This window comes from Lepisma saccharinum, chromosome 15 (genome assembly GCF_977018435.1).
Source record: "Lepisma saccharinum chromosome 15, izLepSacc3.1, whole genome shotgun sequence".
Lineage (NCBI taxonomy): Eukaryota > Metazoa > Arthropoda > Insecta > Zygentoma > Lepismatidae > Lepisma > Lepisma saccharinum.
The window spans coordinates 39,547,385-39,573,857 of record NC_139243.1 but is presented as its reverse complement, the minus strand read 5'-3'; the positions used below and the strand labels follow the sequence as shown (position 1 = coordinate 39,573,857).

The 26,473-nt window shown below is 37.8% G+C and overlaps 1 protein-coding gene across 1 annotated transcript in view; it reads left to right on the top strand.

Annotated features, from left to right (window-relative positions):
• Positions 1-24,997, top strand: part of LOC145999682 (retinoid-inducible serine carboxypeptidase-like) — a 75,723-nt gene extending 50,726 nt beyond the window's left edge. The window contains exons 6-9 of the mRNA XM_083136891.1: positions 782-958; positions 3,799-3,876; positions 6,602-6,756; positions 23,456-24,997. Of these exons, the coding sequence (XP_082993017.1) occupies positions 782-958; positions 3,799-3,876; positions 6,602-6,756; positions 23,456-23,518 (473 nt within the window). The 3' untranslated portion in view covers positions 23,519-24,997. The remainder of the gene's footprint in view (positions 1-781; positions 959-3,798; positions 3,877-6,601; positions 6,757-23,455) is intronic.
• The last annotated feature ends 1,476 nt before the right edge of the window (positions 24,998-26,473 follow it).

Below are 26,473 nucleotides of genomic sequence, written 5' to 3'. Positions count from 1 at the left end.
CCTATAGGAACATATTTTTGGTAAATAAAAAAGCAAGATTTCAGTACAAAAACAGAGTCAATTTAGGGTTCGAGATTGATAAATAAGATAAAATTTCGGTGTTATAATGGTGAAAAATCAGATCAAAAGGAGCATATAAAATGGCATTATGGTTTTAAAATAATCCTAAATTTGATTTGAAAACTGCAGTTATTAAACAAAATAAATATATCCCTTCCAATAGCACATTTATGTAGTTACCAGAGTATTAAGTTTATTCCTGTATAAATGGGTCCATTTTTGCTTCTCAAATATTTACAGCAGAATTAATTGCATAACTCACAGGATAATTCAAACTTCATACAGTGTCGCGTCAGTAAATAAACTCTATGTTTTGTGTTTGAGTCTATTTCACATTTTGCAGTGCATTTCGCATCATTTCGTGACAAAACAGGGTAGGAAAATGCATGTCACACCTTTCAGAAACATGAAAAATTAACATTACAATGTGATATTTCACATTTCGTGTTGTTGAAAGAAACGAAATATACATGCCATTTCTAATAAGTCCATACTACATTGTAACAATATAAATCTATTAAGAATATTTTTTAAATGTTGAGTGTTACATTTCAACATTATGTTTTCAAAGTACAAGTTTTTGTTTTAAAATATTCTGAGATTCACATGTGAAATAATATACATCATCTGCAACATAAGTAAAATGAAATTAGGCTGATGATGGCAGTAAGCTGCAATGTATATTTCCACACAACATTTATTCATTGATTGTTTATTTCAGAAAAACTGTTCAGCAGGCATGTAAGGCTACCTGGTGAAGAAGACTTAGCTAAACTGATGAATGGACCTATCAAGGAAAAATTGCGAGTCATTCCTGTAAATGTGACTTGGGGTGGACAGAGCCGTTTAGTGTTTAATGCTCTTGCTGAGGACTTTATGAAACCAGTCACTGACCTTGGTAAGACTTTTTACGTATTTTGGAAAACTTAACTATATTACTTGCATATTATGATGATTCATGGCTGCCAAGTAAAATTTAGATCTTTCTTTATATTATAATAACAGTATTATTGCAAGTGGTGGGTGTGAGTGTCCTGGTGCATATGCTCTAATCTTAAAATTAAAGTTGCCCAGATAAATTAAAGAAATCTGGATTATTTAGAGATATTCATTTCTCTATCTGAGGCTCAGATGTCTTGCACAGCTATTGTAAATGGCATGACAATTAAGAATTTAAAATTATATGTTATGTATTAATATAGGGTGGTTTAACTTTTTTTTTGTTGCTGGACGGGCCTATGTTAAATCTGTGATATTAATGACGATACTCTTACAGATTCCCACCAATACTTGAAAGAATATTTATAAATTTTTACATTACAACTATAACATACAATCTTATCAGATTTTTGTCATAATTTCACAGGAGACAATCATTTAATCCCAAGAAATCTATTTCTCCCCACGCTGTTGTACAAATAAAAAAAAAAAAATCATAGTTTGCAGAATACTTGGATTCTTCGAAAGTGTTGTGAGGTATTTTTGTGGACCACCCTGCAATATTTCCAGACTGCAGAAAAATATCTGCCTGTATTGGGGATTAAATTCCAACCGATACTTTCTAATCGTTTTTGCCATGCCAAAGTATGTTTCATATCATAGTATCATTATATAAATTAATTAATAGCTATGCAAATTTTATTAGTGTTGACAAGTAGTCCGGAGACAGTACCACTTTGAACTGATGCCCATACCAAATCCCACCAGTATAAATGCCAATGCTTGGAAATTATTACAATTGAAAGTTGTTCAAAATATTGATGAATATTAGTGGGTGAGTTTTCCACTCCAATTATAAGCATCAGTTTATTGGAGTTTTGCTTCAAAATATTCAAGAATTGCATCAGAATATTAGAATACCTGCTATGTAATCACAAAATACAGTTTCCCACACAATATTGATGCAAAATAAATGGAAGCTTCAAATTTTGCGTAATTTTTTTCAGGATAATTACATCCCATGATAGACCATAATGTTGGCAAAGTGGCAAAATAAAATCCAGCCGATACTTTCTGATATCAGTACCACTGGTATCAGCTGTTACTCACACATCACTATCTGTATTCATAAGTTTTTCATATGATTCTTTACTTAAGCTGTGGCATTAGTAATCTACAGGGTTTCCCAAAAGTTCTGCACCATTGGAATATGACTATAAATGTGAAATGTTTGCAATTTCTCCTTGCTGGTGAACCATCTTTACTAATGAAAAGTAGGTAGACGTAATTCTGCTGCGTTGGACACGAATGCTACTTCCATAGGGACATCACAGGCTACATAAAAGCAAAGGTGTACAGTGAGACAAACAGCATATTTTTGAGCAAATTATTTCTGAGTGCCATGCTATTTCGCTAGATTTGGTGACCCACATTCTGCGAACGATGGGTGACTGCCTACAGTTGTGTTTTGATTGATTGATTTGCTTTATTTTACTTCGCTTTTGTGCCAGTATTGGCTAATTGCGAAGATGGAGATCGAGTGATGATATGAAATTGATGAAAAAGATGGAGATGAGTGATGATATTATGAAATTGATGAATGGACACTCACAAACATCCATGTCCAGGCCGGGATTCAAACCTAGAACCCCTGGCGTCGTAGTGCGATGTGCTAACCACTTTGCCACGGGAGCCGGCAGTTGTGTTTTGAGTATGGAGGCCAACACTTTGAACAAATATTGTAATCCAGCCTATGCTGTGGGACTTTTAGGCCACCCTGTACAATTCTTAAATACTTAGACACAGGCTGTTTTCTATGGTATTAGCCTCAATGCCAGGGTTGTTCTCAGTGCGAAATTTGAAATTATGTATTGGCCCAACAAAAAATTGTCTGAAACTATGAATGGTAGAGTTGTGAATCATGCCTTTGTATGGCATTTTGTTTAGTAGAGAACAGGGTCGAAAGTCTTCATAAAAGACCTATATGTTTCGGTAATTAGAAGAAATTATGAAAATAATATTTTCTTCATGACAAAATAACCTTGTTCACCCCTTTTTCCAATAGATAATTCCAACACTTAGGGGTTCGAAACAGTAACTAAATATTCGTTGCTATATGCTTCAAAGAATTTATTTCTATGCTTAACATAATAACTTCCCACTTGCAAAGCTTCCGATATAAATTAGAATAGCCATATGTAGTACTGAACCTTAAAGTCTGCTCCCCCACCCCATTACATATTAGTTTGTCAGTGATCAAATTAGTTATGACTAGGACTAGGATTTTTATAACTTAAAAATTGCCAAAATATGCCAGATAAAAGGTGCTCGTATGACGCAAAATGACAAAAATACAAGCAGCGTTAGTTTCCCTTTTGAAGTCTTAATTGATTGGCATCTCAGCATTTAATGTCCCTTGTGGAATGGAAACAAAATTTCTTCAGTTGCACTGGAAATTACTAGCACCAATTTAAGTAAAACTCCCATTACTAGTGAAACATGTGAAACTATCATATCTTAGTGTGAAAGCCACATTCACTGAATCATCATCATGCATATCTTAACATTTTAAATTTTTATAATTTTGCTCATACTATTATATTATTGTTGTTGTAATTATAATAATTACATTGTTGTAATTCTTAAGCAAAATTGCTCCATGATATGTGACCAATTCAAATATCCATATTTCTGAAACTTGGCATAATATACAAGTTGATATATGGGTTAAGAAGTTAATGTACAATGTTTTTTTTTTCCCCAGAAATTAATTTCCTTCAACTTTTCTTTCTTTTTCAGTGGAGGTGCTGTTGAATTCAACGGAATTGTCTGTATCTGTTTATAATGCACAATTGGATATGATTGTTGACACAGCAGGTATTGTTTCATATTTCTTTTCTGTTTAAAACTAGAAATGATTTATCTATTAATAATGATTGGCAACCAATTTTTTGGTTTGCTGGCAAATTTTATTAACACAGTACACTTTTTATTATTCATTTCTTATTCTTCATCTCTTTTTCTTATTTTTATTTTGAGAAGTGAAAAAAGAAGAAGAAATAAAATTAATTGTGATATTGCTAACATGTTTATAATTTTTTTTGCTACCTGAAGTACTGCTGAAAATATTCAAGTAAATAAAGCATGTGTTGTAGAATTTGTCATGTTACTCATGTTTAATCTGGTCCCTGGCCATAAGTCCTGCAAAAATTGTGAGGTGGACGAGTTTTCTCTTTTGATTCTGTTAGGGCATGCCTAAAGAAAGGAAAAAATCTTGGGTAGACATCTGGCATACTGGGCCCAAGTTTTCTGGGGGCCCATAAATTCAAGATGGCCACCGCTTCATGCACCAATGAAAGAAATCTATCATAACTCCTTTAAAATTGGTTTTTGACAATTTTACATACAGACATATTTTGTTCAGAATTGAAAACTGAGCACAAAATATTCTTAGTTTGTTTTGTTTCATATCTTGCACTGTTATGGAGATATATCCAGTGAAAGAATTCCGTACCTTTTTCTGCAAGAATTCTAAGCAATATTTTACACTTCACTTGACATTCCTGCATATAAAGGGCAAAAAAATACTGGCTGTGATACTTTGTTGATGCCTACTATTGTGGCGCATGGCCTGTGACGTTATACATCAAAGACTCTGAAGACATTAACAAAGAAAATCGACCATGTCTCTTTATCTCCTTTAGAAGTCATTATGACCATTTATAGGTTCGTTTGGTTTTTGAATGATGGGAAGACATGTGTATGGAGGATGCCTTCATTTTGAGGCATGCAATCATAAGTATAATACTAGGTATTTTGCTGGACAATGCATAAGAGAAGGTACATGGCATTGGGAATCCAAGATGGCTGTCATGGAGCATAAAATACTGTCCATATCCTGATTTAGAGTTCGTTTATCAGATTTTTCCAGAGGTATTATCTGTTAATAAATTGCAAATGAAAATATATTATTATAATTTTTGTAACTACAGTAGTATTCAAAAGTTAAGCATGACGAAGATATGAGAAAATGTGTTATTGATGAAGTGTCAGAACTGCACAAAACATACTGAAAATTAATCAAAACATTACATGAATTAACAGTTGTTTTTAGTGTGAAGATAAAAAGTCCAAAAATAAGAAAATTGAAGATGCCTTCCTTAACAAGAAAAAGAGTTTGGACTCTTGTCTTCTTATTGGCTCGCTCTGGATCCTGGTGTTCTTATTGGCTGGAGCTTTGTTTTTACGGATGAGTGAGTTCCAGGCGTGACTGAGCTGGAGTCACACGTCCCTGTTGAGATTGGTGCTTTCCCATGATATGGCTATGGCTTCTTTTACTCGTCGGTCCCAGTAACCAACACATTTGGTTATTATTTTGATGTCAGCAAATAATACCCTGTGTCCCTCTGTGATGCTGTGTTCTGCAAGTCCTGACTTTTCTGGTTGGAATAAACTGATGTTCATTGCATTGCTGTTCAATGGTGCATCCTGTTTGGCCTATATATGGTGTCCCTCACTCGCATGGTATACGGTATACTCCTGGAATCTGGAGCTCCAGGTTATCCTTTACTGAGTGGAGAAGAGCCTTGGTTTTGAGTGGTGGTCTGTGGATGGTCTTTACTCCGTGTCTTGCGAGAATTCTACTTAATTTCACAGGGGTGTGCCCAATAAAAGGTAAAACTGTTGTAGTGGGACGTTCTCCTGTGTTGCTGCTAGAAGGGGGGCTCGTGTGACGAAGGGACCACATCCCCATGTTCGGATGGTCTGGGTGGTGAAGAATCAGTCCTTGTAAGGTCCACACTGTTGGTTTCCACTGAGATGTCACTGCCTTGTTGATTGCCCTGTCGATGTCACTGATGTTGTATTCATTCTGTTGTAGCGTGGTTCTAAGATGGTTGAGTTCTGAATGTAGATTTTCTTCGTCCAAAATGGTTACTGCTCTGTGGACTAGTGTGTTGAGAACAGCAAGGCGTTGAGCCTTGTGGTGGAAACTACGGGCATTATGGTAGAGGTCGGCGTGAGTTTGTTTTCTATATACACTATGTCCAAGTGTTCCATCTGGTTTGCAGCAGATTAGGATGTCCAGGAAAGGGAGGCAGCCATCTTTTTCTATGTCCATAGTAAACTTGTATCACGGGAAAGCACCAATCTCAACAGGGACGTGGGAATCCAGCTGAGTCACACCTGGAACTCACTCCTCCGTAAAAACAAAGCTCCAGCCAATAAGAACACCAGGATCCAGAGTGAGCCAATAAGAAGACAGAGTCCAAACTCCACCCCATAATAGTCATATATTTAACCATACACTGGTCTCCATATCTGTATTCCCTGATGATGAGAGCAATGTATGCGCTCGAAATGTTGGAAGTCAGCATCGACTTAACCTGGCTGGTAACCTGAGAACACCTGTTCGAATCCTGTCACCAGGAAAGCTACAATTCCTGTTTTCGATTCTACAGTGTATTTAGTGTGTGTCAGTTTTACATTATAAGAACGCACTGAAACCAACAATAGAATGTTTGTAGTTTAAAATGAGTATGCTTTGATAAGTAGAATATTGTTCTTGGCTCATTTATATTTTTTTGCTATTATATTGTTGTAGGCACATTGCAGTGGGTTCAAAAGTTGAAGTGGCCGGGAACAGCAAAATGGATGAAAGCTGCCAGAAATCCCATTGTAATAGATGGCTACACAGAGGGCTACACAAAAAGATACAAAACTTTCAGTTTCCACTGGATTAATCGTGCGGGACATATGGTATGAGTATGCTCTTAATATTAAAAAATATTTAAAATGCTGTAGAATAAAAATTAAGGCTGAGCCGATACCACTTTGAACTTACACCGATGCTGGTATTCTCATAGATTTCCACCAATACCGATGCTTGAAAAGTGTAATAAATTAGTTGTTCAAAATATATAATCGTAGTCTGTAATTATTCCACTCTAATTATAATTAACTTTAACTAACTAAGTCTCTAGCCTTCTTAAACCCGAACGCTTATGGCTGCATCAACACAAGCCTTTCATCTGTCCCTCTCCTGGCGAAGATCAATCCAATCTTTTCCATCCTTACTCTAATTATAATTATATCCATCAATTTGACAAGATTTTTTGCTCTAAAATATTTGAGAATTACATCAGAATATTATATTACATGATATTTTATCACAAAATTCAGTTTGTTTTTTTCAAACTAAACTGGTGCAAAATTAAAAGAAACTTGAATTTTGCATAATTTCCACACAATATTTTTGAGTACTCCGTGAAAGATCAAAATGCTAGAAAAGTATCGTCAAATAAATTCCAACCAATGTTTTCTAATACCGATACCACTGGTATCAGCCATACCGAAACATCGGCATCGGTATCGACTCAGTCCCAATAAAAATATATTTATCTGGACCACTTTTACTCTACATATCATAGCAACATATTTATTGGTGTCTTTCTTGGCATAACCCCACATGAAGAAGTCACGTGGGGTCAAGTCTGGTGACCTGGGTGGGCAAAATGCTTTATCAGGTTGTGTCAATGCCATTTTGGACTTGTGTGAACAAGGTACTGCCGGTGGCCATTAGTGGGACTACAACAGCATATGACATTAGAAATCACAATTCGATGAGTGTGTGTTCCATTTTGTAACCATTTGAGTGCATGTTTATTTCTGGTTGTGAAAATACTGCTGTTTGTAATGCTTCATGGACTTTGTGAATAGTCTGTACTTTAAAGATGAAGTAGCCAGGCTCGAAAGCCAGAAAACAGTGGCAATTGGGCTTGATGCATTGACCATGCATCGCCCAATGAAAAGTCACTTGCTATAGTCGTTTTCACGTTCAGAAGACACAATGGCGCTTATGGAGAAACCACTCAGTGTTGCCAATACAGCGCTAGCTCATGTCGCCGGGAAATAATGAGCTTCCTTCACATTGAAGGTGTTACATATTTTGTATATATATAATGATAAATATATGTAATTATTAATATTATATTGTGAACGTTACAGTTCATTAGCATGTCATTTTCCCATTAGATTCTTAAATTGTCTCATTTTCCGTAAATATGAATGTCGCCACAATATAATATCGTTTCTTTCAATCATTAGTGCTTTATTTCCTCGCTTTTCGAATTCGAACCCCATTTCTTTTACCAAACGGTAAAACGTTGAATAAGTGAAATTGGGCAAATCATTGTCATCGTTAACTTCCTTCATTACGGCCCTAATTGTAGGGGGAGCATTTTGAAACAGAAATGTGTGAAATTTCCGCCGTATAGCACTACGTACGAAGTCATTATATACTTCACTTCCCTGCTGGTTTTATATTGAAGCCCACCTTGTCTTTTTCGCGGTGTAGTGACTGGTCCTTTGCCACTTTCCTTTCTTAATCTAAAGGAAGGTGCTTTTACTGACACCAGTCGCTTTGCAAAGTTCACTAACAATAAATGATTGGCTACGTCTGGGGTTCTTTTCCTTCAAGTAGGCGAACACACGTAAGACTGCTGTTCTATCGCCACTTTTAATTACGTATCTTACCCACCCTTTTTCCTACGATCCATTGCGATCACTACACGCGCGAGTGTAATGCACGAAATAAAGACACGTTGTCTATAACAATGACACTTCAGAAATCACTTAAAAAAGTAAAAATCACCGAGCGCTCACACAACTGAAAACACTTTTTCGAGAGAGGAAAAAAGTCGAAACAGACCAAAGCAGATCTCGCACTCAAGAAAGGGGAACCTGGCACATGGGTTAGATTCAAGTTGCAACCCAAACAAACAAATGAGTTATGGCCCACTTGAACTGATAAGACGTCAATGACTCAAGCAAGGCATGTCATATTTCTATCTTGAAGCCCCATATTTTGTCACGTGTTGGAAAGCCTTTCAAGGGTTAATATGGTGTCTATGAATTTATGTGTAGGTTGGAAACTGAAAGGTGATCTTCATTTCAGTATTAATGTCGACAGTAATGTAAACAAAAACAACGTGTATTTGCGACAGCACTAATGTTGCTCAGAACAGCAGCATTGGAAATAATTGTCAATTATTAAATTTAAGTAATTGCAATTCTATTATAACAAACTGCATGAAGTTAATATTTTTACTGAATGGAAATAAAATAACTCCAAAACTTGGTGGTGATTAGCCGGAATGCTGCGGTGAGTCAGCTCAAGATGGCCAGACAACGTCTCCTTACTTCGCGCACGGTTCGGGTTGCAAAGAAACTCCAAATGCATGGAAGTAATATTTCTGGGAACCTTTGAGTGGTTATAAAAAATAATTTCATTATTTTCTCCACAACTTTGTTGCTGGAAGTTTTTACTTGGAATTACAGAACAAGAAATGGCCAGCGACGACATTTTCTACTGCACAAATATAAAAAATCTAATGCCACCCCCACATCACAAAAATCAGACATACCCTCCACTCCCTTCTCCCCATCCTGCACAGTGACCCCGACACCAGGGACATCTTTCTGGATAAACCTAGGGTCATCTTCCATCCCCCCCCCCCAACCTCAAGAACATCTTGGTCCAAAACACTCCCACCCCTTCCACACCACTCCCCCCAGCTCACAGGTGCAACAAACCCAGGTGCAAGACCTGCCCCATACTCATCACCTCCCCCACCCTCCTGATCCCCACAGCTGCAGGTGATTTCACCCTTCACCCCAAGGGCACCTGCCACTCATCCAACCTGATTTACACCCTCATCTGCAAATCTGCTGCAACTTCTACCTGGGTGAAACCTCCACCCCCTTGAATCTAAGAATCAATAATCACTATTCCTCCACCCAAAACTCTAATTTCACAGTTGCCATCCACACCAACAGCCATAACACCACCTTCAATAACTGTTTCCGTGTTGCCATGATCCATCTCTTACCCCTTCCCCCCACTCAGACACTTCTTTCCGCAGGCGATGGGAAAGGGCCTATATATCAGGCATGCACGCCACTATACCCCCTGAACTTAACCTAGCCAACCAATAACCTTTTCCCTTCTTCCCCGAAACCACCCACCCTATGCAGTAAACACTGGTGAAAGTACCTTATATTTGTTTCCTATTGCCTTTCTCTGGCAACATTGTACCAACGCTACAGTTAGTATTCTGTGCTCCTACTCTTTCTTCGTCATTCTATAAACCGCTTTCTTCTCCGTTGAAAATGTGGCCGAGGCTACTAAATATCAAACTTTTTCCTTTAATGTGGTAAGTGTTTACTGTCTGTCTCCTTCATTTGTGTGTATATATATACAGGGTGATTCAAAAGTCGTGTGACATAGGACAACTCCGTTATTTGTGCCGATACCGAAAAAATGATAGAGGGCATAAGTGCAGGAAATACATTGTTGGAAATCATGAGTGTAATTGTTGCGACAGCAGATGGACCATTTATTAGTCTGCTTGAAATCACAAACAAAACAAAACAAAATGACTGTCAAAATGGCAAACGGAAAGAAACACAAACAAATCAATGTCATAGCCGTACTCCATTTACGACCGAACAACAAAATTGACAATCGCAATAGCAATAGCAACCGCACGGAGTGGCAAACTGATACAAAGGAATGACCTGAACTGACATGTCCAGCAGCTGCACCGCTGGGACACTACTGGAGGAATTGTTCAAATTGATTGCCATCCTGTTGACGGCACATCCGAATACGGTTCACAGAACTCTTGCGCACATTACGTAACACCATAGGTGTTATTGCTGCACAGGCTCCTCTGATGTTTTCCTGAAGCTCCTGCAGTGTTCAGGGCCTGTTTCTGTACACTGCAGATTTGAGATGGCCCCAGAGGAAAAAGTCAAGTGGTGTCAAATCTGGCGACATAGGCGGCCATTCCACGGGACCCCTGCGACCTATTCAACACCCAGGTAAAACGTCATTCAGCAATTCACAATTGTTAGTCCGAAATGCGGCGGTGCTCCATCTTGCTGAAAGAAAAACCCCCGTCATTTTGCTAGGGGTAGATTATCCAAATAGGGCAGGAGTGTCATCTCGAGATGCTCTCTGTACAGTTCAGCAGTGAGCTTGTTGTTAAGAAATACGGGACCGATGAGAACATCCCCATGTATGCCACACCACACATTTAACCTTGGGTCAGTCTGATGATGAGCATCTACAGCAATGTATGGGTTCTTCGTTGCCCAATACACAGCATTATGTCTATTCACTGTTCCGTTCAGATAGAAACAGGCCTCATCGCTGAAAAGAATATCAGCTTCAAGGTGTGGCTGCTGCATTTTCTCAGTAAACCACTCGCAGAACTGCACTCGTCTATCTGTGTCATCTCCATGCAATTCCTGGACAAAATGCACACGATATGGATGGAAATAATTTCTGGATAGTATCCTGGACACGGATGCTTGACTGATGCCACATTCTTGAGTCACTTTTCGTGTTGACCGTGTTGGACTGTCAGCTTAGCTAGTACGCTAGCTGAGGTTGCATGATCTGTTGCTGTATGTGGCCGCCCAGACCGTCGTTTGTCATGGATACTGCCTGTTGCCTTGAACTGCTCCAGTAAACGACCAATGGTTGCATGATGTGGAGGTGGTTGATCTGGATGCCGTCTGTGATATTTCTATGCAGCTTCCCGTGGACTCATCCCTGCAACATGGATAAGAACAATTTTCAACCTTTCCTGAATTGTGTACTGGGACATTGTTGTTGATTACTGGAAAAAAAAAGAAAAATTCAACATTACGGTCATGATTTAAAACGTATTTTCCAACAATTTTGTTCTTGTTTCCTGCACACAATGAAAATAATACAAATGCAACATCACGGTCATGATTTCAAACATATGTCCAAGAATTTTGCCCTCTATCGTTTTTTCTGTATCTGCACAAATAACGGAGTTGTCCTATGTCACACAACTTTTGAATCACCCTGTATATATATATATACAGTGCTAAAATTCAAAATTTTCTGTTCTGACCTGAACAAGGCCACCCAGTAACGCCCATCCCTCACCCACCGTCCCTCCCAAGCCATCCCATCCCTCCTGCCCTCTCTCCCTCCCAACCCATCCCACACACTCACAGTTTTCGACGAGCCTGGTGACGAAACAGTGTTTTTTCGTTCTACGCACCGCTTCTTCTTCGATGGGGACCTCTCAACTTCCAGTTCCTTCTCTTTCGTCTCACACCGATGATGCTACTAAGCTAGCGAAAATTTTGAATTTTTCCACTGTCCGGTGAGTGTTTCCTTTCCCCTTCTTTGATATATATATATATATATATATATAACCTTTTTGACTTTAAATTTGGAATTATACAAGTATTGGTATCGGTATATCGGTGGGAGTATCGGTATCAGTTCAAAGTGCTATCGGCTCAGCTCTAGTTATTTTGAATTGACTGGAAAAGCCAGGGCATTTGTTTTGCTAAAATGAGTGGAATACTGGCAGTTCCTTTTTCTAAAACTAAACTCATTGCTAGGGACACAAATTTATGGTAAAGAAAATTGGAAACAACATCCAAAAATTACTCTAAAATAAGGCACAAGTAGAATATATTATTCCAAACTGGAGAGTTGGCACAAGAAATTGGAGTGGCATACAATGATGTTATCTATTCCAGTCAAACAATGAATCTATTCAGAAAATTGTGAACATGCATTTAGTTGCATATAAGGTGACTTTCAGACCCCAGCAACAGGGGAGACATGTTTGTAACAAAAAACCCTTCAGAAATAAATTCAGCTTTTCGAATCGAAGGGACACAAGTTACATATGTTGCTTGGGCTGCGCATTTTTTCAATACAGTGCATCATTTCACCTTTGTCTGTTCACCCATACACAATTAATATTTTGATTTAGAGTGAAGGGACTCTTGTCACTTGATGATTTCAACAATAAAACTCGGGCCTGTGAAGTTTACCATACTGCTATGATGTGAAAAGTTCTTGTAGATTGGCTCAATCTCTAGCGACATGTGCCTTGTGTCACTTGTTGCCTCGGTGTTGTTCGTGCATGCATGATGAATACTTAAAGATAGGGAGGGACCTTGATTTTTTGCAAATGAGACAACACCAAAAAAATGTTGATTGCTGGAAAAGAAGTATTTATGTGCGTGCAGTGAATAAATTTTTCATTTCCATTCAAAATCATGAAATAATGAAAATTTGGCAGAAAGTGCAAATTGTATTTTGTTAGTAGTCCCCCCTTCATTTTGCCATATTTTCTTACGTTTGGCATTTTTTTAAAAAAGAATACTAGGCAATATGGAGGGAGGTTACGTAATCCACCTTCCGCTTTCGACACACCACTGTTTGTCCTGCATGAAACGTTCTGTATTAGTGACGAACTGGCACGATATTGGTAAGTATCGATTCACACCTACTGTCACACGGGTTTGGTAAGATCGCCATTTGTTGCCAGTGACGTGCCCAGCATTTCTGATGGGGGGCAGGGGGCTACTTTTTAGTAGTCCGACATCATTTTGACATGTTTTCCTGCTTTCGTAATCCTTTTTGTTTAGGAATACTGGGCCAAAGGGAGAGGGGGGGGGGGTTGTCGTGCAGGTAACGTTTTTAGTTACCGAACTAACTGCGACACGCATCCATCGTCACACAGGTGTTGTTAGATTGGCATTTGTCGTGTGAGAAATGTTTTGCATTAACGAGTGATTTTGGCTGGGATTGACATGCATTGTCGCGATTAGTCAAAATGAGAGAAAAGCGATGCTAAAATAATTAAAATCAAATTATACGGAGATAGACTGGTTACCCACCATCACACGGGGGCGATAACATCAATATTTGTCATGTGAGAAACATTTTTACTGAAAGTGGTGCGATTTCGGCAGAAATCCAGTATGATCCTACAGTCACATGGGAGTAGTAACATTGGTATTTGCTGTGCGAGAAATGTTTTGCGTTACTGAGTGAAGTGGCATGATTTTGGCGGAAATCGAGTCGACCCGGGTTCGATTCTAGGCAGGACAAGTTGCTTGCACTCCACACTCTATTTGCGACAGGGGAATGGTGTATTCAGATTACAACTGTAATTGCCCTTTTTTTAAAAAAAAATGATTAATTTGACTTTACGCACAGCGAGACTTGAAAACTATAGTTTATGATTTTTTGTAACCCTTCCTCCACATTCACCTGAATGTTGCAAAAATTGTGATCCATAAGAAAGTTGTTCGCATTGACTTCGGATACAAAAGGCAGTAGAAAAACTGTAGAGACTTCTCTTCCGCGAGTTTGCAGCCGTGAGATTATTGTATACGTCTCCCCAGTTTCTATGCAGCTGACCTATAAAGCACAAGACTGAGAGCTGCAGGGTTTGTTTACACTTTAGCCATTTGGGAGCGTGATTCATTCTCCCAGCTCTTATCTCATCTTATCTTGCTGTGCAGCGACAAGACTAATACTGAAATCTTTGCTACAACTAGCAAGTTGACATCTGTGACGAGTTTAGGAGGAAAAAATAAATGCTGCATGAGAGGCACGGCAATGATTGAAGTTTCGGAGACTGCATGCATGAGTAATCACAATTTTGTAGCTTCTTCCTGATGTGATTGAAGATAATTTTTTTTCAACTGCTAGTGGTACATTACTTTAGGTAACTGTTTCGTCACAAATTGGCATTGCAAACAGGAAGTCTCGATTGCCGGTTTTTGCGTATTTCCTATTTAATTCGATGATATTTTGCAGTTATTTCGTGAAAAGGCGTTCACTTTATGAAAGAGTGCACATTTTGTGTTACTTTGCGAATAAAATTTGCACATATTTCATCATTGGGGATGTAGTTATTTCATAATGTTAAAAATTGCACCGTTTCTTTACATTTTGCATTTTCGCACATCGCGAAAATTCAATGTCCCTACTCATTGCAGTAAACTAACTGGTTTCATACATTTGTTAGGGTGTTTAATAAGCCATTCATGTTCTTCAAGGACCATTTGCAATTTTATATCAGATTGGCAGAATATCAGCTATTGGTGTTAGTAGTATTTAGTTAGTAGTTATTAGTTAAAATTCTTATTAGTTAAAATTTCATAGTGGTCCAACCGTTATGGACAATTATATGGACGTAGTTCAAGGGGTTCTGGGTTTGATCCCTGGTGCAGGTACTTAGTGGTTCAGATCCTATTTTAAAATGTAGATCCAGTCTCAATTTTTCTATCTGTATTGTCGACAACTCTCACAGCTAACTCGACAAAAAGAAATAAAGCCTTCATGGCTGCTGTAAAATAAATTGCTTTTGAATGGTAATTAGTGAAGAAGTGTAGTTTTATTTCACACAGACTAATTGAAAGTTTGTCTACAATTTGGACATGTGTTTACCCACAGAAAATTGATTGCAGATGTTGATTATTTTATTATGATCTGTACCATAATAAACTTTTATATTTTGTTTATTAGAATTAACAATATATATAATAATAACTAGGGCTGAGCCGATACCACTTTGAACCGATTCCGATACCGAAACTTCTAGAATAAATTAACCCACCAAACGATGCTCTGTTGCAACGATGCATCTCAACTTTACAGTATTTTTTAGATCACTGACAATCGATCAAATGTTTCAAATCTGAGAGAAATATTAAGAGAAGCTAAGAGTGAGATAATCGTGTTGTCGTTGTCCCCCTCTCTCCAGACGTTGAAAAATGAGATCATGCCTATTCAACCTCCTCTGAAACTAAGGGATCACTCTTCCCAAAGTAACATTAAATCGCCCGTGAACACAAGAATAATTGGCGATTTACCAGCCCGGGACACAACATCTAAAACTAACAGTAAAGCTGTAATGTAAAACCAATGTTGTCTCTTTTTGTCCTTTAACAAAGAGAATAATAATTAGGAAACGAAATGTATGGGGAGAATGAAAACTTACCAGTCTCTTGTTTCTATATCAGGCAATGGACTTCAGTACAGTGATATTCCGATGTGACTTTGCTTTCGATATACTCCCTCCGTTCCATAATATGGTATAGAAACAGGCCTTTTATGATCCACAATATTGTATAGATATGTTAAATTTTAATATTGTTCCACAATATGGTATAGGTATGTTACATTGTAAAGCATTAGAGGGTTAGACTACAGTGCCTTAAATAATGTAGTGTGGAAAACGGACGTTTTTGGCATCTCTGGCAGGTTCCGCTCAGAAAGGATGCCGCTAGAGGCACTGGTGTTGATCCCAGTGCTTGGTATTCGTCTGCTTATAATGGAAGTAAATGGAGTTTTCGCTGCAAGTCTTGATTCTTTTACATGAAGCATTTCTATGAATGTGATAATTGCTATGATATTTGGTACAGTGGTCGCAAAGATATTAACGAACATTCTAGACAGTCGACCACGTCCTGTTATCGTCATACTTTCGTTAATAATACGGGAGAAAAAATACGCGTGGAATGTTCTTGGCAACTAAATGTTTGTGTATGAATTAGGTTCATTATTATTATCATCATTTCTTTTAAAGATATACACACTGAAGCATTTGTATTTTTGATATTTACTGTCTCTTTTCTTCCGATTTAAACTAATTGCGGCGATGATGATAATGATGATTGCATGAAACGACAAGGGGAACCCAACAAAACTTTCTTAGTGCCATCGACATGAGTGTAAGGAAACTTTCAAACCAATGGGACAAGCGACACGGGATGTTCACACTGTCACACTAGTGACACACACTTCCAGACTGTAAAATAGCATTCATTGCACATGAGGGTCCAAACAGCAAACGATACGTTCATATGGTGTATTCGCGTGCTACTTGTTACTTCGGTCGGAAAGCTCCTTAAAGGAAGGGTGCTCACACCGAAGCGACGCGCTACAGGGGGAGTTCCCAAATAAGTGACAAGCGACATGGTGCCTTCAGTCTATTAGCAAGCGTTCACTGCTGCTAATTGTGCGAACAACAGATAGGTGACACGATAAACCGCACATTACAACAAGAGATCTAGGCGACACGATAAGCCACACGTGTTGCTTTGTCGCTTGTGCGTCGTTCAAACTGGGTAATTTCCTTAATAGCTTGCAACATGTTGCCGTGGTTTGTTGTTCGCACATGCGCTATGCAATGAGTGTATTGCTTTAGTGAGATTGCGCACCAAAGCGACGAGGATTTCACCGACCGAGCACTGGCCTGTGCTTCCCGTCATGCCGCTACGATGTGAAATGTTGCTCTTGATTGGCTTGTTTCCAAGCAACATGTGTAGCTTCGGTATGAAAGTTGCCTTGAACCGAAGGACCCCTGTCGCTTTGGTGTGAAATCCTTGTATCGTTTGTCGCGTGTCTCTTTGGTGTAAAATCTCCTTGAGGAAACGGTGCTGTCAGAGCTTGTGTCCCTACGGTTCGAAAGGCTGCATTGATTACGGACTGCTTGCTTCCAAGCGACACTTCTGGTTTGTCGCCTCGCTATGAAATATCTCTCAGGATACTATTTATATTCTAATAACGTAGAAAAATAAAACTCTAGTACACAATCCAACACTCGACGTCCGGAATCACTTTGCGATATTTCTTCTTGTGTTACACATGCTATTTATTTATTAATTTTATTTTACTTTTCTTTCCAAATTAATGCCATTTCGTGACTACAAATCACTCCACAAATATAACTGTTTCCATCAATGCACGTACCGCATTTCAAGACAAACAAATCTACACAATATATTCCAAAAACTAACTAAGCCACATACTTTCATAAGAATATTAGCATTCGTATTGATCACACTGCCATCTATGTTTGTCATCCGTCTGGGGAACTAGTTTCTTGGGTCGTTTTCCACACTACGTTATTCAAGGCGCTGTAGTTAGGCTGTATGTTAGGTATAGGCTACAATGTGGTTTACAATTTCATACTCATAATAATGCATTTTATTTCACATTATTCTGTAAATAGACAAACATTTGCGAACAATACATGGTAAAGTTATGTGACAACATATGATTATGATAAGCAGATGTTTTGCTTTGGTGTTTCTACTCACATTTTCCTCGGTTACTGGTGTGTTTCCTTGTCCTGGAAAGCCACAACGGGTGCCTACTTGACTGACGTCCATACTCAGCTCCGTATCGTTTCCTTTGCACGGCTTGTAGTACACTCTGCACAGTGAACGTCTGACTGGATGAAGGATTGCTTCACTACTGCACACCCAATCGTATCTGACCATTACTCGGATGCGCATTTGCAACAAATCAGCGCATTCATCATGTGTCTATACTATATTATGGAATGGAGGGAGTATATACTTTCGGCCAAAAAAAAAAAAAAAAATGCATAGTTCTATATCTTGGTGTGGAAGAAAATCCAAACCCATCACTACACTTTCCAGAAAGTAACTGCCATCATCTGCCGTTCAAAGAAAATTATTACCCTGCCACATCCCCTGTGCCGAAACACGCCTGCTGAAACTCAGTTATCCAGGTTGGGACAAACAAAATTGTGTGGCTGCTCTTCTAGCGACTCAAAAACAATGGTATAGCCATATCGGTGTCTGCTCAACCGTAATAATAACCTGTGGCTTCACAGCCCTTGAAGGACGTAGGCTGATCTCCCGACTGCCAGTGTCCCTCCTACAATCCTACCTAGAGGTGTGGAGATCTTCAACCAGTAATGGGGTGATGTGTGTAGCTCCCCAATTTCCTTGCAATGGTGGGTTACCACCAGCCCTATACACAGACCAAAAACCCAGAGACTGAACCCAGGCAGACTCGAACCCATGCCATCTGCAGTCTGAGCCCAAAGCACAGCACCTTAGACCACACGGCCATTGAGGAGGACTTTATTAGCATAGTTTTCTTATCATGGAACACTCCCCTCCCTTTCCTTGCCCCTGATGTTGCCAATGATAGGTCAGGTAGGTGATCCTGAATCGGTGAAACCCTTGTGGACAATAGCAACACCAATAGTAGATCAGTGACATTGTATGCCATTCACATTTGGTTGTTCGCAATAATATTTTCACATGGCATCCAGACTTAATCCCCTCCTTTGTAAATACATGTTCAGTTTAAAAAGTGAGAATAACAGGTTAATTCATTTTCAACCATTTTCCCAAAAACATCATGCCATATTTGAATAATACAAGATTTTTTATACAATTATTACCCTTTGAATTAAGTTATTTAGAATTATTCAAGAATAAATAAGGGGGGAAATGGTGTACAGGGCATTCGGTTTAGCCTGAGCTCTGGCATGCGCAAAGCGGGAAATGTTTGTTGTCTGCAGAAGACGTCACATGGCTCATAGGAGCAGTGTTGCAATTCACGGAAATTACAATTCTACTAGACATGAAACTGGCAAAGCATATACACTGTTGTCTCATAAAAAAAAGTACTAACGAATCTGAAGTAGCACGATGTCCTTCATGATCGTGAAATTCGTCAATTGTTCTACGAATAACACCTTTCAAATTCTTCGGCATTACTTGTAAATTTCTTCCTTCTGCGTGGTTTGTTAGGCGTTACTAATCCCTTCCCAGTTACTTTGTAGCGATCATTTTCATTTCAAAGTACTTACTGAAATATCAGTAGCTGCGGAAAAACGATTTTGCACTTGTTTCACGTTCAACACAAGACCACTGTCAGCCTCTTTCTTCATAAACTTGTGCACGTTAAGATAATTTCTCTACTCTGACTGTGAATCTCTTTGCTTTCTCCAATATGCTTTCCTCTTTTCACCTCAGCTTCCGTTGAATAAAACACCGTAAGCAACACAGGTCCACAATCACCTTACTTGTGGTAACACGATTTGCCCCCTCCCCCCCTCAGAGAGGAAGAGGAGGAGAGGGAGGATGCCTCTTTCGCTGAGGGGGTCTTCATCAATGGAGGTTTCACCGATAAAAAGAATTCTTTTCCTTCAACTATCACCTTCTCAAACTGTCGCTTAAAAAAAAAAATGCAGTAAGCACCGAACACCCGTACCATTAAAATCTGAACTCAAATTATGGATATAGGTAATTGCTAAGGTGGTTAGGAACTCAGATCTCAGTGGTACTCTCGCATCGTCACGCTGATTGCAGGCTTCTGCGCAGCTGATGGCCAGAGCTCAAGCTAAACCAAATGGCCTGTACTATGCAATCTAAGGTATGTACAACGTACATATTTTGCAATCTACTTTTTATTACACAGACCCCACGTTAAGGAACTACACTCAGCATTGAAAGCATGTCCGCTGGTCCCTGCCATCATTAAGTTCAGAACATTGTTTAAATGTTTTTTTGATAATTCATGTTTTGAAACACTCTGGCTTAAGTGCTCAGTCGTTAGGGCATCTGACTACCATGCGAGAGACCCAGGTTCGATCCCCGGCGGCGGAGAATCGGGACTTTTTCAACCTGTTCAAGCAGCAGCTCCTGCCACCCAGTGTCGTATAAAGTGGGTACCTGGTGGAAACTCTGGTGGGTAAAGGCAGCCAAGGCCAGCTCGGCCGAGATGAAGAAAATGTGGTACCCTAACCCCCCTATATGCCTGCATGGCGTGGTGCAAAGCACAGGGGAGCACTTTACTTTTTTACTGGCTTAAGTGACAACAATCTGTGGTTTTACATGCATTGCTACATCCAAACAATAAACACTGAAAACAAAAGAGCATCTTCACAACGTTGCACCCACATAGCCATTTGTATTTGGCATACTCATATCAATCATTCTTGAATGTTCTTTTGAACATGTGCTTGTGCAGGCCCACCTTTTTTGATTTGACTTTGTTCATTTTCACTCAGTCGCAAGAATGGGATTTCTCGCAAACTCCTAACAGTATTTATAGTGTATATAAATGCTATGATAAAACACAGGATGGTTTTGTTATTTACACGCATGCCCAAAAGCCAGTGTACAATTCACTCACTTCAAAACTAATTGGTAACCACTTGCCAGCAGATTTCACACACTGCCTTACATTCTTACTTTGCCATGAAGAATGGGTGACGCCTGACCCTTCCAAAATAACTTGCCCCCTTGCAGTACTTGTTAGAATAGCAATGTTGGAACGTGAAAGCTAAATCTTCAGTATCTGCCAAAATATTGCTGAATCAAATTTACCAGTTAAGAATTCAAAATGTAATTTTAAAAAATGCTGTTCTGACTTCAAATTTAAATTAAAATCTAATTTCAGATTTTCTATGGATTTTTTAAAAATGTACAATTAAAACTCTTACCAACCCAAGCCCAACCAATAAATTAAATTTCATTGCATGTGCATTTATATGCACTAATCAATTAATATTAGTTGGTAATTATTTCTTTATTGTTAATTAGGTGACAATGGCCCTTACTATTCTGGGTAACGAGGAAAATCCACATTGGATTAATGCAAGTGTCATTGGCATTTTTCTTTGCTATATGGGTTGGTGAGAGTTATTTTCTTGGTACAAGAGATGTTGGTTGTTATGCAGATGCCTAAGTGCATTCAATAAAGTTGCACACCTCTCAGCGAATCACATAAACCTGGAAATATATTATGCAACTCCTGCAGACTATTTTCTAAAGAACACCTAATTTTGCCAGAAAGGTTGCGTGTCACTATTCTGTAAATTTCAGCATGCACTACAATTTAAAATCCTCCAGGTTTAGTGAATTCTCACTAAAGGGCAACTATGTAGCATAAACATCAGATCCATGGAGGTACGAAGGGTAGATCACTTTTATGTACGCTGTACTTGGGTGTTGAATGTAAAAGTATTGTGTTCGCATCATGAAATTGTCATGATCAGACATTATATTTCTCATTTATATCCTCTAGCTGGCAGCATGCAACAAATTTACTACTACTAAAATCTTAGCCTAATATTAACCTTCAGCCAACAGAGCCACCACGTAGAGCCTCTGAGGATTTTCAAGCATGCTATTTTCAAACTTGCTGCGAAGTAGAAAAAAATTGTAGAGAGGTGAAATCTCTTTTATTTTCTTTCTTAAAGACAGAGCTTTCAGCAGAGATAAAAGGAGGACCATAAAATTGAATGTATATGAAAAATTCAGGAACCCTGAGATACTGATATGCCAATATCAATAGAGTACCAATAAATTTGTTCCATTTCTATATTAAGGTGACCATTTGAATTAAACAAACTTGAATTGACAGCCATGTTTGAATTAATTCATGACTGAGAAGATAGAGTTAAAGACTTAAAATTCACTTCTGTAAGAAGATGCAACTGTTCATTAACTAATAGGTAGAGGCATGCATATTTTGTTTTTGATGAAAACACGACACGAAATTTGAAATAACACACTGTAATGTTCATTTTTCATGATTTTGAAAGGTGTGAGGTACGTTTTTTAAACATATTTTGTCACAAACTGATGCGAATTATACTCATAAACATGAAATTTAGAGTCTAATTACTGACACAGCACTTTCTGAACTCTGAATTATCGTTAAAGTTATGAAAATCATGAAAAATTGATTAATTCTGTTGTAAATGTTTGAAAAGCAAACATGAACTTCTTTGTACATGAATAAACATAAAATACTCTGACAACTACATAAATGTGCTATTAGAAGTAAAAAGTTAATTTTGTGTAATACGTGTATCTTTTTAAATCCAATGCAGTGTTTTATTTACCATTTTAACACCAAAGTGCCGTTTTATATACTGCTTTAATCCTGAAATGTGCCTAGTTTGTGTACTGAAATCTTGATATTTGATTCACCATAAATATGTGTGGCTCTACTAATAGGGTAGGAGAATAAGTAGCACTTATTAAGCTGCGTCTGTAGTGAAACACATTAAGTGGCAGACTCAGTCTTACCATGATGTGCTCCATGCCTGGGTGGTTCTTTTGGAATGCCTTTTCATATAATTTTCATTCATTATCATCGTGGACATTCAAATCTGAATTGTGAATCCAATATCCAGATCCCAAACTCAGGATCTGATTTCTGAATCCTAAACCCTGGGTATGTCACAACTCTGAATCCTGGACCCAATATCCAAATCCTAGATCCCATTTCTGAATTCCAAGTATTCAAAGATTTAGATCTGCTCAATCCTAATCCTCACTGCTACAATTAGCTAATTACAAAGTGATGGATGCATCCTGCACCGTGGCCATGAGCTCTAAGGTTTCATGCTTTGGGCTCTGGTTACAGGTCGTGTGCAGGTTCGAGTCTCCTGGGGGAATCTCCTGAGATTTCAGCCTATGTATGGGACCTGTGGTCGCCCACCATCATGAGGAAATTGGGGAGTATCGTAATCCGGGCATGGAAACCGACGAAGACGACGACTGGGAGTTGATCGTGCTGACCTCACTTCACCCCGTAACTGGTTGGATGATCTTGCACCTCAGCAGGTGGGAGTGAGGCCCTGGCTCTCATGGGCTGTTGCGCCATGGCTAAACATTCAAATTTTATTTATTATATTCTGTTTCTGGATTTTAACAAGAGCACATGTATTTCATATAAGAGTAGTAATAATGTGCATTTTTTTCTGAAGTGTCTCAGAAATTAATGATCATTAATGGTATTTTTTTTCATCTTTAGGTACCGATGGATAATCCAAAAACTGCTTTGAAGATATTGCAAATTATCACCAACGCAGAATAATACACAGTTGAAACTGTGATGTACATCTGAAATGTGATACTCATGTATGTTGTGATATAATGATAATCCGTATAATCATTTGCGGTAGACATTGTCATGTATTACGATGTCACGTTAAAATATTTTACATATGCTAAAACATAGTTTTTAAAGGAATTTATTAGAACAGTCAGTTTCAAGTTTGAGGGACTCAAAAGTATCCAGATCCATATATAGTGCATTGATAGCTCAGTAAATTAGACAAGGAATTGCCTTACCTTGCTAGTGTATGTTTGAAACAAATGACTAATTTCGGTAGTGATGTGTTGAGAAGGAAGTAATTAATGTAAATGATGCAAAGATTGACTAATCATGTCGAATGCTCGTGTCATGTTAAATTTTCTTAGACATTTGTATTTTAATGTGATAATTATTTTCTTATAATTTTATTTTAAAGCCATGAAAGGCTGGTATCATTTACCACACAGACAAGATTGTTAATCATTATTAATTAATATCAGATTATTTTGTTATATGTTTGTATGCAAGAGAGCACTGTGCTCGGTGACAAAGGAGTGTCAATAAGATTTATAAAATATCTACTACAAGATAAGCAACTGTTTTTTAAAAGTATTGTTTTTGTCTAGTTAACAGAAAATCCAATTTGTGCCAAAGATTTCTACTAACATAATTGTGTACACTGTATAGCAAATTGGCTACCAAATATGCATTTTGGTTACTTTATAAAGACAATGTTGACCAGAATTCAATATTATAAAAAAAAAAAAAAATCATCATGCTTTCCTTTTACAAAGCTCAAGATACAGTATCAGAAGCTATAAGAGACTTAAATATGAATCACGAATTAAATATGAAAGAGATGCATTATTTTTGTCTATTTATCATTGTCTAGTAATGGACATATGTTTATTTCAATCTATTCTAAAATATGAAAGTAATATTCTGTTTTACTATTACTACTACTATTAGTGCATGTGAGAGAGAGAGAATGAGTGAGTGTGTGTGTGTATTTCTATCATTACTAGATTACTGAAATGCTGATAGGTGCATTGCCCCCAAAAACGTCTTCTCTGGTGCTATAATAGACCAGTAGAATGTGAGCAGTTTGTTTGTACCAATGAGAAAAGAAATGGGCAACTTTCAAATACATTTTTTAACCAGTTTTATTGCTTGTAAATACTGATAAATGAGAAATTAACTAACTTTTCTTTCTTCCATAATAAGTATGTTTTTTATAACATGCTTTTGTGTTAGAACTTTCAGTGTTTCTTTGGTAGTTACTTTTATTTTTTGTTCATGTATTTTGTTTTTTAAGAGGATAAACGTTTGTTCCTATATCTTAATTATGTTCCTATAGTGATGTGAAAGAGAAAATTTCTGATGTAAATGTGTGATTGCATGTTGTATAAATTAAACAGATGAGAAAGAATAAAATCATCTTGCATTGTTACTTACAGAAATAAACTTTGCAGTGATGAAGTTCATTCTACTGCTGTCTGAAAGAAAAAAACAAACTATAATGATCACAGTTGAAAATGAACACATTTCTTTCTTTTTTTTAGAAAAAGTGGAAATTAATGTTCCTCTTCTGCTTTTTCCTGTGTTGAATGGCACCTACCTTTTAGGAAGTGTGTCTGCAAAGTAAAGATACCTGTAGTTTTCCCACCACAAAAATTAGGCTACAATTCCATTATTAGTCTTTTTATAATCATTTGTAAAATTTTTTGAGTGCTGATGTATTTTTTCCTGCAATCTTCATTATTTCATTGAACTTTGTGTAAAATTTCAAAGAGATCTGATGATTGGCTAATGAAAAAAGAAATAAAATGTAAGCAAGGGTATCTTGTATCGAGTGATGGACAACACTAATTTGATGACATTTCAAAGTGCTGCAAAATGATAACCATTTGAGATAGAGTGAAAAAAAATATTCTTTCAACCATAAAGGAAAGGTGTATACCAAATATCATTGAAATCGGAGTTGGTGGGTGTCATTACCTCGTTGAAATGGTGTGGAATGACCTGACCCAAAGGCTAATATGTATGCACATGATTTTTATTTTACAAAAGTTCCACTACAAATGAATTACCTTTACATATTTTACTTTTCAACATAGTTGCTGCCATTATCGAAACGTATTAAGTCTGGGACCCAGCTTCTGTATTCCAGTCATAGAATTCTGGTGCCTGGCTGTTGAACCACATCATGATTCTTTTCACCTCATCATTGTTATGGAACTATTTCCCAACGAGACATTTCTTTAGGTGAAGAAACAAGTGAAAGTTAGTGGGTGCAAGGTCCAGACTATACAGTGGATGGTCAAAAACATCCCACATGACTGCCGAAGCACTATGGTGACATTCGTGGTGCAGACATTACGTGTCAGCATTATTCTCCTTTTGTTTTGACCTTTCATTGTCTGACAATATGCAGCAGCATTAATTGTAGTGACAGGAGTCATGAAGTACCAAAAAACTGAAGAAACCATGATTTTTTGGGGCTGAATTTGAAAGTTTTGATTTTTTTTTTGTTTCGGGAGAAGGGGTATGTAGTGAACGTTGTTTGGATTCAGGTATGGTGGTAAACCCACGTTTCATCTTGTTATGGTGGAGTCCAGAAAGTGATATTCCTCTGCATAGCATGTGACAAAGTTGAGCATGAAACCCATTTCCTTTTGTCTTCATCTGTTCACATTTTGAGCATCCAGCGTGACCACAATTCTAGGCACATTAGTCACAAACTGCTTTCATTTAAGTCTCTCTATTGGGCATGTATAATGATTCTAAATAGTGATGATCCAACACTTTTATGATGTCCATAATGTTTGCTATAAAGTAATACACATAAAAAAACTGTCAGCTGTAAAATTGCATTTCTTAATGTACTTTTCCCCCGAACAGCCTAAAATTTTCTGTACCGTTATTTCACATCCTCATGAATCATGGCTTTAGACA